General features: G+C 38.9%; 1 protein-coding gene across 1 annotated transcript in view; it reads right to left on the bottom strand.

Moving 5' to 3' along the window:
* The window catches only part of CTTNBP2 (cortactin binding protein 2), a 150,600-nt gene extending 142,604 nt beyond the window's left edge, over window positions 1-7,996 (bottom strand). Inside the window, 1 exon segment of the mRNA XM_081283104.1 lies at window positions 7,780-7,996. Within this exon segment, the coding sequence (XP_081139230.1) occupies window positions 7,780-7,860 (81 nt within the window). The 5' untranslated portion in view covers window positions 7,861-7,996.
* Window positions 7,997-13,060: the final 5,064 nt, after the last annotated feature.

Raw genomic sequence — 13,060 nt, 5'->3', positions numbered from 1 at the left:
AAAATCATTAATGCTTCTTGATTCAAGAACAAAAGGAATTGTTTTAAATCTCCTGTTGATAAAATACTACCCTGGTAATTTTTCAAAAAAAAAAAAAAAAAAAACACAAAAAACAGAACAGATCCAAAACATGCCAAATAAAAAAACTAAGCGGTCCATCAGGGCACTCAAAAAAACATGAACCCCTCTACCCCAAGGAAATGCTAATAGTCTAAGCTTTCTTACACCTAGCTCTCATAGCAACAGAAAGAAACTCAAAAATAAAAAATAAAGCATATCTGTTGGATTTTAACTCTAATGACTGCTCTTAAGGTCTGATCCATATGCCAGGAAAAGTACTATATGCCAGGGAAAGTGCTACCAAGGAATTGCACCAGACAGTATATGCAGTAAATGCATACAGTACGAACATCTGGCATGGATCTTATCTCATATGGGAGAAAAAAAAAATCTGTCATGGCAGTGTAATCTAACCCAGGTCTATTCACCAAATAGAGAAGATCCTATTGTTGTATCCTCTTTGGGATACAACAAATCATGTATATTGGTGTATGCTATATTGATGCATTGTTTTTATTGCATATTAATTTTTTCATGTTAATGTAGCATATATTAATTATTAATTTGTTATAATTAATACATTTAGGCTTATATATAAATGAAAAAGGAGAGACACCCTTTTTCAACAACAGTTTTGCACCGTGAATTACTTATCGTAGGTGTACAGAGGGCAATCTTCTCATTCAGGCTCAGTGAAGGAGAGAGAAGGAGAAGATAAAAACAGAACCTGACTGAGTTGAGTCATCTTAAACTGCTAAAACTGAAAACAGGTCACCACCAAGGATACCTTACTCTCCTACTCCTAAATTTAAAACTCAGGGGGATTCTACAGTCACAGCCAAATGGGGCCAAAGGGCCTTGCCCATAACCTTAAAGAATAAATGGGGTTGGCACATTGATGGGATGCCAAAAAGCCTTCAGAACATGGTGGAACCACAGTGGCTAAGTGCCCCTCAGGTCTCTACCCAAACACACCAGTCTTATCCGGGCTGCTAGGTGCAACAGTTCTACTAGGAAAACACATTCTCTACTTCTGCCCAGCTTAAAACCCAGTGAGTTGTGCCTACATTTGATCAATGTCTCTTAAGGAAGAAAGAGTGAGGGTGTCTGAGAGAGCAGATGGCCTGGAAGGCACAAGAGATGTGGCTAATGAGCAATCAGCAAAGAAGGACAAGTCATTTCATTTGTTTGGTTCTCAGGTTTCTCATCAGTAAATATGGATATTGAGCTAATTGATCTCTAAAAACTCCTCCAGCCCCAAACATCCTAATTTCATTTACCATTAGGGTAACTGTATTGATGGACTGAGAAAATTTAGGTCATTCCCTAAGACTGAAGGCCTATGAGAAATACTTGAGGAAAATTGATTTTGCCTCTTTGCTTAGAAGTTACAGAAATGTGGGTTGCTCCTCATTTAATAGTGTATGCTAATAGTAATGCACTTAGAATTTCCTAAGAAAGTAAGATTTTTTCCTTTGGGATAAATAAGGACCATAAAGAAGAGAAAGCAATGAAACATCTTGAAACTTCAAAAGGATCACAATTTTAATACTGAATTATTGACATGAAAAAACTAAGTCCAAATTTTAAGTACATAGAATATGAATTTAGCCAATTATGACACTTTTCATGAAGAACATACAATGTTTCTCATGAATTTAGACCATTTTAAAATTTGTCGTTACCTCTTGCCTTGAAATTATTCCTCCTGATTTCTCTCTCTACATGGAAGAGTGAGTTTTCATGAGAGGATCGCATACCTCTGATTCTGCTCTCCCTGGTCCTCCTTATTCTTCATATTCATCTGATACTTATCTTCAACAAGAAGCATAGCTTCCATTTTTGTGACTCTAGAAATCTTTTGTTCTCTCAATTTGGACTTAGAGTCTGTTGTATTAACTTATCTATCAACTAATCATATCCTGCCGGTTACATTTACTTTCAGTACTAAATTTATATTCTCTGGTAACTCTATTCCCTCACATTTACTATGTGTGTCAGGATAGCAAGAATATCACATCTTCACCTGATTTTATCAAATGTGTCCTGCCCCCAACTTTTGGTATTAAGTGCCTATTGCCGGGCTGGGGATGTGGCTCAAGCGGTAGCGCGCTCGCCTGGCATGCGTGCGGCCCGGGTTCGATCCTCAGCACCACATACAAACAAAGATGTTGTGTCGGCCGAAAACTAAAAAATAAATATTAAAAAATATTCTCTCTCTTTCTCTCTCTCCGTCTCTCTCTCTCTAAAAAAAAAAAAAAAAAAAAAAAAAAAAAAAAAAAAAAAAAGTGCCTATTGCCTGCAGCATAAAACAGCATGAAATGTAGCTCACTAAGGTACAACATTCTACAGGCAACTAAGATACAATGCTATAGTCCACTCTAGAAGCAACTAAGTAACTGAGCATTCAATCATTGATTGTTTAAAAAATCATTTAGAGTAACCTAAACTAGGGAAATCTTTAAAACAACATATAGAGAACAAAGGGTCCTCAAGTCAACCACACTGCCTGGGGTCTTTTGTCTTTCCTGCAAGACAAGGCACTTTCAGTGTATTGGGAGGAGGTAATACTGACAAGGAAACAATGTCAGGAAGGAAAACTGGTAATGGATGTAACTAATTTTAACTAAGAGAAAGCTGAAATGAAAAGCAGAAAAGTGGCTGAGTCAGGGGTGACAGCATCTGATAATTAGGCCCAGCTACCTCTCTTTTCCTTCTTTCAAAACTCCTCTTAGTCTCCATTTCCTCTTCAGGGAAAGAATAGGCTGCAGAAAAATAAAAGTATTTCCACCTAATAATTGTCCTTTAAGAAGCTTGCAATGCATTGAAGAATATTGTCTTGATCAGTAGGTGGCAAATGTCAGCATGCTGATTTTCAAAGTGAAGAGGCTGGGGCATGGAAGGCTAAATTATTCTCTTGCAGCTATGAAGCCCTTTTGTGGGAGAACTCAAGCAGACTTTTTGGAATCATTCCAGTTGTCTTTCCCATGAAACATAGCAATGTCAAAACTAAATAATTTACAAATAAGCACTCACTCCACAAAACAATGTTGACTTGATTATACTTCATTTACTATACTAACCTTGCAAATAGATCCTCAAGTTATTAGTTGTTTCTTAAAAATTTATTCAGAGATAATCTCCTCCCTAAAATCAGGTTCCGCATTGATGACACCATTGTGCACACAGCATTAGTAACATGATGTCATCTTTGTAAAGGTTATTTATAAAAGATCAGACTAAAATTCTGTCAATCTTTACTGTCAATGCCATCATCATTACTCTCTGGTGTCTGTTCTCTATTTCTTTACCAAATCATCAAGGAGAAAAGACAAATCTCCTTTTCCAAGAGCTCCCATAGAGAGGATCCAATCAATAGGATTCTTACAAAGGCTCTCTCTAAAGCCACATTCAGATGTGTTTAGGCAGCAAGTACATGTAAATTGGGAAGAGATATGGCTTCATCCTTCCTAAATGCATTTAAAGTTGAATTCCCATGGTTTGTGCATCTGTAGTCTATTCAAAAACCTCGCCTAACTGCCTCCTTCCTGGCCAATCTTTCTTTTTATTCCCATTCTCTGTCTCCAGACTTTCCCACATTTACACCTTATCCTCAATCATCCCCTCCTCCAAGTCCAAATGGGTTATATGGCCTTGACTCTACTGTCACAAATCTTCTGGATGGAAGTGGTACAGTCACCACCACTACACGGCTAGCCTCAATCATCATTTGGAAGAGAGGTAATCTAAAAAGAAAATTAATAGTGTTGAAAATTAAACTAAAAATCTGGAAGCATTTTTCAAATTCATTGATAAAAGCAGTTTAGAAAGGGGTAAAATGAAAATCTTTTGATTCAAGGTCTCTAATATCTATAATGTTAATAAAAACCATAGGGCAATAATTTCATTATAACCTGGTAACAAAATTTTCCAATTAGCCAACCAACATTAATTATGATGACATAGCTTTTTAATGGATTTTCTTTCCTTTTTTTTTCATTCAATAGACATCTGTAAAATACTTGCCATGTGACTGGCACTGGGATAAGTAACCTTTGATTTCTTTTGCAAATAAATTCACACAATCCTCTTTGAGTCTGTTCTCTCCTCGTCACATCCTTGATTACATATGACCAACAGCAGATATCTGCAAATGACTGAGTACTAAGACTATGAAACATTTCTGAACTCATAAACTTATGTCACGCACATGAGGACAGAACCAACAGGCAATTCAGTCTAGGCATGAATTCAATTACAAATAATACAAATGTTTTTCTCTACATAAAACTGCTCCTGTAAGAAAAACAATGACAAGAGCAAAGGCAATGACAATAATAAAGTCCAAAGAAAACAAAGCAGGTGCAAACAGAAACATACTGCTTATAATTTAAGAAGAATGAAAAGCATCACACTGAAAACAGTCATATTCTAACCTCTGAGGAAATTTTATTTCAATTTTTTCAAATTTTAAACTATTTTTTTTTCTAAAGCATACAGCTGAGGTCAAAATGGAAACCTCTGCACTCACTTTTGAAAGTCTTTTATATGTGTCATGATTTAAATAACCCCAAGAACCAGACGCAGGTGCACACTCCTTCAGGCAGTCTCTGTTCACATCCACTTTGTATTAATCCCCAGGTGAAATGTCCTCATTCTGTACAGCATTTCCAGATCCTTCCACTAGGAACCCTCTCTCTGCTGTTTCTCCCAATACTTCTATTGCAAATTATTTGTGCCTCTCATAAGACCACAATTTCTCCTATGATATCTTGGTGTATGTCAGTTTCTATTAACACGATACGTCACTTTAGGTCAGCAGAGATGTTACTCATGATGCTTCAACTTGTAAATGTTCAATGATATTCGATAAATCAGCAAATTTTATTTTGTGAAACTTTCAATATTTATAGTTGTCATAGAACAACAATTTAGCTTTTAAAAATTAGCAAAATCAACTAAGATTCTCTCATTGCGTTTACATTCAATATTGCCACTGAAACAATAATCCAGCCATTAAGTTGTTTTAATATCACTGTTGTGCATTTTTAAACAAACATATTGTCCAAGTTTCTCTTTGTCTCTATCACCATGGCAACAAAATTTATACCTATTTTTTTTTTTTTTGCATATTAGCTGCTAAAGAAAGCTCAGAATGGTAAGGCTGCTGGTTGGTATCCCAAATATAGCTTTTAAAAGATCTCCATTTTCCTTTCATTCCTAAATTCTTTGGTGACAATAAAAAGCAGGAAGATTTTTTTTTTCCATACTGCCTTATCCATTTGGAGTTAAAATAGCAATATGGCCTATAAAAGTCATTACATTTGGCTAAGACACTGAAAATAACCCATGTCTCCCAGCATGGTTCATAGCAAAGACTATTAATATGATCCTATTGAATAATGTAACTGTTAGCCCTCTTTACACTTGGGATGCTTTCAGGATTCAAACAGCTAAGAACAAGGATCACAAACTAAATTTAAAACACTCCACTGAAAATGATATTAAACTGAAAACTATAAATTAAACTTGTTCCTAAGCAACAATCTAAATAGTCAAAACTTAGTGAAAACACTCACTTTCAAAAATAGCCTACTGCTTTGGAGGCTCCACTGGCTCACTACTGCCAAATGTATATATAAAAATGCACAATATGTAAACCAATTTGAAATGAAATAAATCTCTAACATGCAAAAAAGAATTTCTTGCTAAAATAAAAAAAGTTCTCTTTTAAAAGAACTCAGAATGCATACATATGCCTTTGATTTTTAGCTATTAGATAAGAAGCAATTATGACAGATATTTCTCTGCCTCTTCTTTAATGCAATCTATCTGTACTTCAAAGGGATGATAAAGTGGACCATGCATTTTTAAGTCAAATTTATTTTGAAAAATATCATGCCCAGTTGTACTGCATAAGGCAGCAAAATATCTTAAAAATCGAGTTGTTTAAAAAAAAAAAACTATCAGATGGAGACTTTTGCTGCATCTGAGAACCCCAAAGGATTCTATGAAAATAACAAAGGAGGTTCATTTTCAGATTTTCCATGGTTATTCCCATTGACAAGCCTAAAATCATCAAATCCCCAATGATCAGCAGTGAAATTCAGACTCCTAAATTTTTAAAACAGAGAGGAAACACTGACCTTGTTAATTCCAAAATCCTCTTGTAAACAAGGTGGTGTTTACAATCTAACGAAACTATATGTCAGCTACACATCACTAATCAGATGTCTGGGCTTGGTTTAATTGTCAGGTGATTAAAATATTGAGAATAGAAAGAAGCTCATTCTACATAGGCTAAACAAACAAATCCAACCTTGCTGGTTTACAACATACCACCTCCTTTTCCTTTCATTGCCTTTCCCTCACCATCTTTTGGGTATATAAGTACCCAATCATTTCAGCTTTCCAGAGAGGTTTGTTGTTTTAACATCTAGCTTTCTTATTAGACCTTGGAGAGGAGAACTCAGAGAGTGAAAAGGTTTCACCATAAATCTTTTAAAACTCCACATTTTCCACACTAGGGATGAAAATAATTTTCGCAAAAGTTTGAGCTCCAAATTTGCCAGTTTCACAAGCGGAAATCAGCAGCCCTCCTCCTCCGTTTCTCCTTTCCTTTTCAAGCACAGCTCCTCTCACCCACAGTGCCTTCCTCCACATCTCTCCTCTCCCTCTCCAGAAAGCCCTACCTCCAGAGGTGGGAGGAAGTTAAAACAGCCCGTGCTGTTTACGCCCTGCCCTGCCCTCTGCTGCCTCCCGCACCGACTTCTCTCAGGTGGTGGGAGGAACCGAGGGGGCGTCCAAGCCCGGCTCACTCCATCCCACCCCGAATCCTCAGCCGGAGCAGCGGGATCGCGCCAAGAGTGGGAGGTGCTCCCAGATCTGCCTTTCTTTGCAGATCTTTGCAGCTCCAGAGAAGCTGGTTTTCAAGCCCCGGTAAGGTTTTTGCACCCAGGAAATGTGGGTCCAGCCTTCATCAGGGAAAAGGTGGAAAACACGAGCAAGTGTCAATACATGGATATATTCATGGTGCTAAACACCGGATGAGCCATGGGAAGCAGCCCATTTGGCTTCCAGACCCCAGGTGAAAACAATATCCAGAAACCAGGTGCAGAACCTCCACCTTGCCAGGGCATCGCCTCTGGAAGAACGACCCCACCACCACCACCACCAAGTGATGGAGCAGCAAGCAGCTACCTAAAGTGCTGTCGCTCAGCTGCAGCAGCGCCCACAGCTGGGCGCGGGCCTCTCCCAACTGGCCTCCCAAAGGCACAAGAAGAGAAACACACAATGGGCATCCCCACACCTGCTTGGCGATGGCCCGCCTCCCTCTCCCTGCTTTCCTGGGTCCACTGAGAGGTGCCAGGCACCCCGGGGACACGCGCTCACAGCCACGCGCGCAGCGAAAGGTGAACAATGGGGGGTCAGATTCGACAAGAAACACACTCAGCCCTCGTTCCGGGTCAAAATGCCCCCCGGTGGAGGGAGTGGGCGTAAGGGTTGCACAGGACACGCACAGGGCGCCCTAAAGGACAGAAGGGATCCCTAACCCAGGTGGCCGCCCCGTCCCACTCAAACCAGTCTCTGGCCCTGGGGGCGCCCGAAGAAAGGGACATCTCGAGGTGTTTGGGATTAAGGAGCGTCCCCGGGACGGGGACCTGGATCCTGCGACCCGCGTCTACACACCTCCCGCGCCCACCCCGAGAACTCGGTTACCGCCGCCTCCGCCGTAGCCCCTGCTGCGTCTTCGGGGGCGCGGGACAAGTCGGGCTCGCAGCTCGCGCCGTCCGTCGCCATCTTCCTGCTCTAGCGGATCCGAATGCGAGCTCGGAGCGGCGGCTCGGGGCTCAGCCCTCTCCGCGCGGGCGGCGCTTAACCCGCTGCGGGCCGCGGGCGCTCGGAGCCGGGCCGCGGCACTCCCTCCGCCCCTCGCCGCCGCCCCCACCACTTAACCCGCGGCGCGCCGGGGCCGCTCAGCCCGCCCCTCCCCGCCGCCGGCCTGCGCAGTCCCCGCGCGCGCCCGCCAGGGGACCAGAAGAGGGACGCGACCTGGACCCCTGTGGGCCAGCGCGCAGATGGAGGAGCCAAGGACACCGATGCTAGAAGAGATGAAGGAAAGAGAGTGCCCACAAGGCGATCTCCAAGCAAGCCTCCACCAAGCCAAAAGCGCCGCATAGACCCGATTGAAAGGCAGGCTCCTGACTCTGAATTCTCCAAGATCAAGGGAAATCCTTCACTTAAGCTCCCTCTACCCACTCCGCCGTCCGCCAATTAGAAATTACTTAAGGAACCCCTTCTAAAATTTCTTTTTCTTAAATTTTCTTGCCGCCAGGACATTTGTACCACCTTTACATAAGTCTTTTACCCTCTATGTATATACGCCTGACTTTGTTTTATCCTGTCATCGACTGTGGTTCTTCTCCCCAAACTATCAACTCCCAGATGAAAAAGACATGTTATCTTTTAGTGCCTCTCGTCGGGTACCTTTCTATGCAGTCTCCTTTTCAAAGAAAGCTAAGAGGCCCGTTTTTGTTCTATGGACTCCCAAAGAAGAGGCCCTTTTTTGTTCTTTAACTCCTAAGTCGGATGTCTCTTCTGAAAAACTTAAGTGTTAAATGCCATAGCTTTTTAAAGGAAGGTTAGAAGAACCTTATGAAAGAGGTTAGAAGACTCCAACCCCTGCATGTGAGGACACGTGGATGCACACACACACCTTTGTTAAATTTGATTCTATAGTGCAGAGTGCCTGGCTAGCACGAGAGAGGCCTTGGCTTCATTCCCTCAATATTGCAAAAGGGAAAAAAAAAATTCTTTGGGAAATGCAGGGCTCAAGAATTTAATGAGTGAGGCCCAAACATTAATTTTCCCTTCCTGCATCTGATTCAGTGTCTACCCTTTCTTGCCAATTTGCAGAATGTGAAAATCTATCACCTTATCAAGACCATATGGTACAGCCCTTCCCAAATCTCCAGATCCCAGGAACTGTGTTGAAAGCACAAAATCAAATTGAGGCATTCAAGCTGGGTCTTAAAGAAGTAGAATCAAACCACAATGAAATCCTGTACTTGAAATTCTGGAAGATGAATGACTGGAATGTTTAGTCCAAGGGTTAGAGATCAGATCAAAAGCTTTTTCTTTCTTTCTTCCTTTGTTTTTTAAATGGAAGACTCCTAATGAAAGGTTTGGACACTTTAATTGTTCCACTTTCCAAAATGGATCCAAATATGACACAAACCAGACCAGATAAAAAATCTGAGAAGACCCCCCAAAAGGGTTGATAGATAAAATCTAAAAAGTTCCCTCACAGTAAAGAGAGGTCAAGAAAGAACTTTCACCTGGAACTCTGGGGTTAAGGGTCAGAGTCTTAGAAATCACCTGCAGGCAATTCTGTGAGCAGAGGGCTCAACTATTTGTTTTCTTTGACTTTACAGATAACTATTACCTATCTCAGCCATTTGGTTTCCATCAATGTTTTCTTTTATCAAACATTCTCTCTAAAATTGCTCAATATTAGAACATCTAGACTCCTTATATGAAAAAATGAAAAGCATTTGATAGTAAAAGATAGGGAAGTGATAGTAAATATTTAAAGTTAGAATCAAGAACATTTCTTGTTCTTTTCTTTTTTTTCATATTTCAAAATGCATATTCCCACATCACAAGGCTTTCAATTTTCTGGATACTGATGTTGAATTACTACTCAAGAAATTAATTGGTTTACTTCTGAAAAAAAAATTAAACAACACACTTCTTAGAATTAAGAACTAGGTATATGAAGTGATGATACCTCTGGAAACAAATCTCATGTATTTTATTCATGTAATTCAATTTTTTAAAATCATTGGGAAGAAATGGCTTGTATTTGTGTAAATACAATTAAAGCAAAATGCTACCAGAGAGGAGTGATTTTTTTCCCCCTCTCACTAACCTATGAGTGTATGGAGACAAGCATAAAAAAATCACTAGACAGCACATTTTCTATCAAAATTCAGGATCTCAGGAGGTGAATCCACAGCATTTTTTTCTATCTTAAAGCTGCCACTGCTAAGGGATGGATGAGCATCCAGCCTACATACAGCACAGAGGCAGCACACTAGGAGTTAATTTCCTCACCAGTAGCCTGGCCTGGGGCTGCTTTTCCAAGAGAAGACACTGGCTGGTTTAAATTCTCTCCTGAGAATTATCCTGATTGTTAATGCAAATTAACTCTTTCTGAAAGATTTTTTTTCCCCCAAAGACAGCTTCTATCACAGTTAAGCCAAATACTTATGAAAAGGTAGTAACTTGATGGTTCCAAAAACTAAATCTTTTGAAACTTTATTAAATAACTAATAATAGTAACAATAATGAAAGACATCTTAGGGCTAGAGTGAGATGGCAGGATATAAAAGAAGAGGCAAAGAAGTATAACTGAAAAAGAAAAACCCTTATAACAAAAAATGAATCGTGATTATTAATAAGTAAATACATTTTGGCAATAAGATAGAAGGAGAGATATTGAATATATTGCAGATAGAGAAAACTAATATTTACATTATTTTCTCCTTTTAACATAAAGATGATAATGTTAATGTCCCATTGACAAAAGAATTTGAAACTAATTATTTTCCAAACCCTGAAATAGAGGTGTTTGAGTCAACTATTGCTCATACTTCAAGGGTCTCTTTTAAGACCAGAGAAATGAGTTGTTTTAAGCTAGGAATGCAGACAATAGTTGTGGAGCCAAGTGGTTTTCTGATTAAACTATGCCCTGGGCCTCACCAGCCACATCTTCCAACCACAAAACCCAAAACTCAAGAGTTAAACATAATGATGCAATGGGATGCTTCCTTCCATGTGAAAAGATAAAGGAACACGTACCCTAAAACAGTTTCCATCAGAGAATAAGAATCCTTTATTTCAAACAACAGCATTTATGTTAATTCTAAAGAGCAAACCATATGTTATTATGTTTTAGTATTGCCAAATGACAAAACTACCGAGTAGCAAATCATTTCTGACTATATCCAAAAGGCTATAGTTAGACAATTTAAATATTCCAGCCCACGCTTATTCCTGTATACATGGGGGCGACCAACCTAGCAAGCCCCAAATCTTGGCATCAGAAATTCTATAACAAAGAGTGCAAATGAGCTCCCAGTACCCTGTACCTAACACATGCTTTTGAAAACAAGACATTGCCAGAAATGAGTTTTCATCTGATCTAACTACATTTCCTTATAGTCAACTTGTCATTATCTACATGTGCTTTAGGGTCTTTGTGGATTTTATTCCGTAAATTTAAATCTAATCTAGTTAGACACTCTTGTCAACAACCTATGGATTTGGAAAGCCTCCTCCACCAACTGTGGTTGGCATGTGCCAAGGAAATGAAAGTTATTTTTACCTAAGCTAAGGCAAAACATAATTAGGAAATCAAATCTGTTATGAGGAACCAAGCCAAAACTAAATATAAATGATCATTATCATCACCCCTGGCCCATTCAGTTACCACCTTTAACCAGGAACTATATCTGGTCATTCAAGTGCTGAAGTGATGTGCAAATATCAGCTTTTATTGAAAGGTTAAAGGTACAATAAGAAAGTGCTGGGCAGTGATGTTGGCCAAATTATATTCTATATTGTGTGTATGTATGAATATGTAACAACAAATTCCATCATTATGTACAGCTATAATGCACCAAGTTTTAAAATGTGGGAAAGGAAAGTACAGTAAGAACATTTTTCCCCAGTCCAGTCACTCTAACAGACATTAGGGCTAATACAGAACAACAAAGTAGAGTTAGTTTAGTACTGTTGAGTGTTTTTAAAATTTTAAATCATAACTTGGTGGTTTGGACTCTTATCTGCAGAAGTCATTTACAAGAGTAAGTTTCAGTGTAGAAGATGTTTTAGTGCAAAACCATTATGGAAAAACAATTTTAAGAAAAGAATCTAGCCTGCTGCTGCCCCTCATCCACCTGAATTGGAAGTGGATTTGAACATTTCTGTTTATTCAGCCTCTTTAGCTACCCCACAAGCCTGCAGTATGCAGTTACCAGGCAACCACAAAGGCAGGGTGTTTATTTCATTAGGCATTAATTATAGCAGAGCTTTATTTTTCTTAGAAAGTTTAAAAACTATATAAATAGGTCATGACATTAGACCCCTTTTCCTCATATTAGGAGTGTAGAGCCATCTATAAAGCCATAGATGAGATTTTCTTTTACTCTAGGATATATTTTGCTCAACAGAGAAGGAAATTCAGTTTGAAGAATTAATAAGGAATTAAAAGATGATGGCTTTCAATCTTAATACATACACAGATGGCATTTATGTTTGAATAATTGAGGGTATACTTAGGATACAAAAGCAGTAGAAAAGGTATAAGTATATAAATTTATATGGTTCTATGTAAAACTCTGAAATAAACCAACATTCTTTTGACAAACATAATCAGTTGATGTATACTTAAATTATTGGAATTTCAAACATGTTTAGGGCCTTTTGAGACATAAATTTCACCTTATGCTGTCCCAACTCTCACTTAATGGTGATAGTTATTTGTGTCTGTTAAGACACTTTTTTATTAACTCAGGTCAACTGGACTCATTTAAAATCACCAAGATCTTTTATGACATTTGAAGTTGAAAAACTAGTAAATGCAAAGTACAATTTAATTCACAATGTTTACAAAACAATGTCATGGCCAGAGTTGAAGACTTGATTATATTTATGATTCAAGAACTGAAAGGAGGGCCTGGGTTATGGCTCAGTGGTGAAGCGCTTGCCTAGCATGTGTGAGGCACTGGTTTGATTCTCAGCACTGCATATAAATAAATAAAATAAAGGTCCATTGACAACCAAAAATATTTAAAACAAAAAAAGAGAACTGAAAGAAAAAAAGTGTTGGGATTGCTATTTCATTCTGGAGAAGTGAAGTCACTTGTAAAATAATAAAAAATATTACTTCTGGCAAATCAACAGTAAGGTTTAAGCATTCTAGAAAGTTTTATTC

Source organism: Spermophilus citellus, assembly GCF_964194105.1.
Source record: "Spermophilus citellus genome assembly, chromosome: 3".
NCBI lineage: Eukaryota > Metazoa > Chordata > Mammalia > Rodentia > Sciuridae > Spermophilus > Spermophilus citellus.
Note: the sequence above shows the minus strand (reverse complement) of the source record. Positions and strands in the feature narration are given on the sequence as shown.